Here is a 1,453-nt window from a genome sequence, read left to right on the forward strand (position 1 = left end):
GGGGTGGGCGCGGCTGGGTGCCCAGCCGCATGCCTGAAAGCCAGGGCTGCAGCCACGTGCCTCTGCTCTCGGCAGTGCCAGAGCCTCTGCCAGCGCAGCAGCAGGGCTGGGGACCTCTTGTCCTCCTCCTCCCACAGCCCCTGCCTGCTGCTTTCTTGTCCCACGCTGCCATGGAAGGTCCCTGCTGCGCTTTGTTCCCCAAGGGCCAGCTGCTCCGTGCTGTGTGGAGCAGGGATGGACGCAATCTCTTGTCTCTGCACAGGGGAGGAAGCCAGGAACCCACAACGCTCGATCCCCATTGGCATCATCGTGTCCCTTCTCATCTGCTTCGTGGCTTATTTTGGGGTCTCTGCAGCCCTGACCCTCATGGTGCCCTACTTCCTCCTGAACAAGGAGAGCCCCATCCCTGAGGCCTTCAAGGCGGTGCACTGGGAGCCTGCCCGCTATGCTGTTGCCGTCGGCTCGCTCTGTGCCCTCTCCACCAGGTAGGTCAGGCTCCATCCCTGGCACCGCCCGGCATAGCATGGGGACCAGCTGGGTCAGGGGTTTGCCCCATCCGGCTGCTGTTCTGCTCCTCGCAGAGCCGGTCCCATCCCATCTGGGCTGTGGGTGTGCACAGCGCGCCCGGCAGGCCCTGAGCCATCTCTCCCCACGGCAGCTTGCTGGGCTCCATGTTCCCCATGCCCCGTGTGATCTATGCCATGGCGGAGGACGGGCTGCTCTTCAAGCCCCTCTCCAACATCAACAGCCACACGAAGACCCCTCTGGTAGCCACCGTCACCTCTGGGTTCGTAGCAGGTAAGGCTCCCAACCGTCACCTTGCGCTCGCTCCCGCGGCGCTCTGGAGCCGTGCTCATGCTGTGTGTCCTTGTTGCAGCGCTGATGGCCTTCCTGTTTAACCTGAAGGACCTGGTGGACCTCATGTCGATCGGCACGCTGCTGGCCTACTCCCTAGTCGCTGTGTGCGTGCTCATCCTCCGGTGGGTGCCTTCTCTCACGTGCCGGTGCTGGGGGTGGGGGGATGTGCCTTGTGTCGAGCTCAGGGCTTGTGGCTACAGCCTTTTCCCTGGGGGATGCAGCTGGGAAAGCATCAGCCCCCAGGATGGAAGCTGCTCACAGGAACCTGCGTGGTGTCTCTGGGCACATCTGTGGGGTGGCTGGCATGGGGCGGCTGCCAGAGCAGCACGTGGAGCAGGAGGGGTATGAGGGTGCTGCCCACAGTCCCCTGGGCTGGGAATTTCCTTGGGCTCTGCTGAAGCTTATCCCTTCTGCTCAGGTACCAGTCCGAGCAGCTGAAATCCCCGAAGGCCATGGAAATGCTGGAACTGAATGGGAACGAGGAGGAGAGGGTGATCATGAACCCGACTGTCACCACCGCCAGCGCGCAGCAGAAAGAGGTGCTGTCCCTGGAGACTCTCTTCAACCCACCTGCGGACACCCCCACCGCGCTCTC

At 63.4% G+C, this 1,453-nt stretch overlaps 1 protein-coding gene across 1 annotated transcript in view; it reads left to right on the plus strand.

Moving 5' to 3' along the window:
- Positions 1–1,453, plus strand: part of LOC104506337 (cationic amino acid transporter 3-like) — a 4,884-nt gene that overhangs the window by 1,829 nt on the left and 1,602 nt on the right. The window contains exons 4-7 of the mRNA XM_010147259.1: positions 263–485; positions 659–798; positions 878–980; positions 1,277–1,445. Coding sequence (XP_010145561.1) covers positions 263–485; positions 659–798; positions 878–980; positions 1,277–1,445 — 635 coding nt within the window. The remainder of the gene's footprint in view (positions 1–262; positions 486–658; positions 799–877; positions 981–1,276; positions 1,446–1,453) is intronic.

Source organism: Eurypyga helias, unplaced genomic scaffold (genome assembly GCF_000690775.1).
Source record: "Eurypyga helias isolate BGI_N326 unplaced genomic scaffold, ASM69077v1 scaffold22612, whole genome shotgun sequence".
NCBI classification, from domain to species: Eukaryota; Metazoa; Chordata; class Aves; order Eurypygiformes; family Eurypygidae; genus Eurypyga; species Eurypyga helias.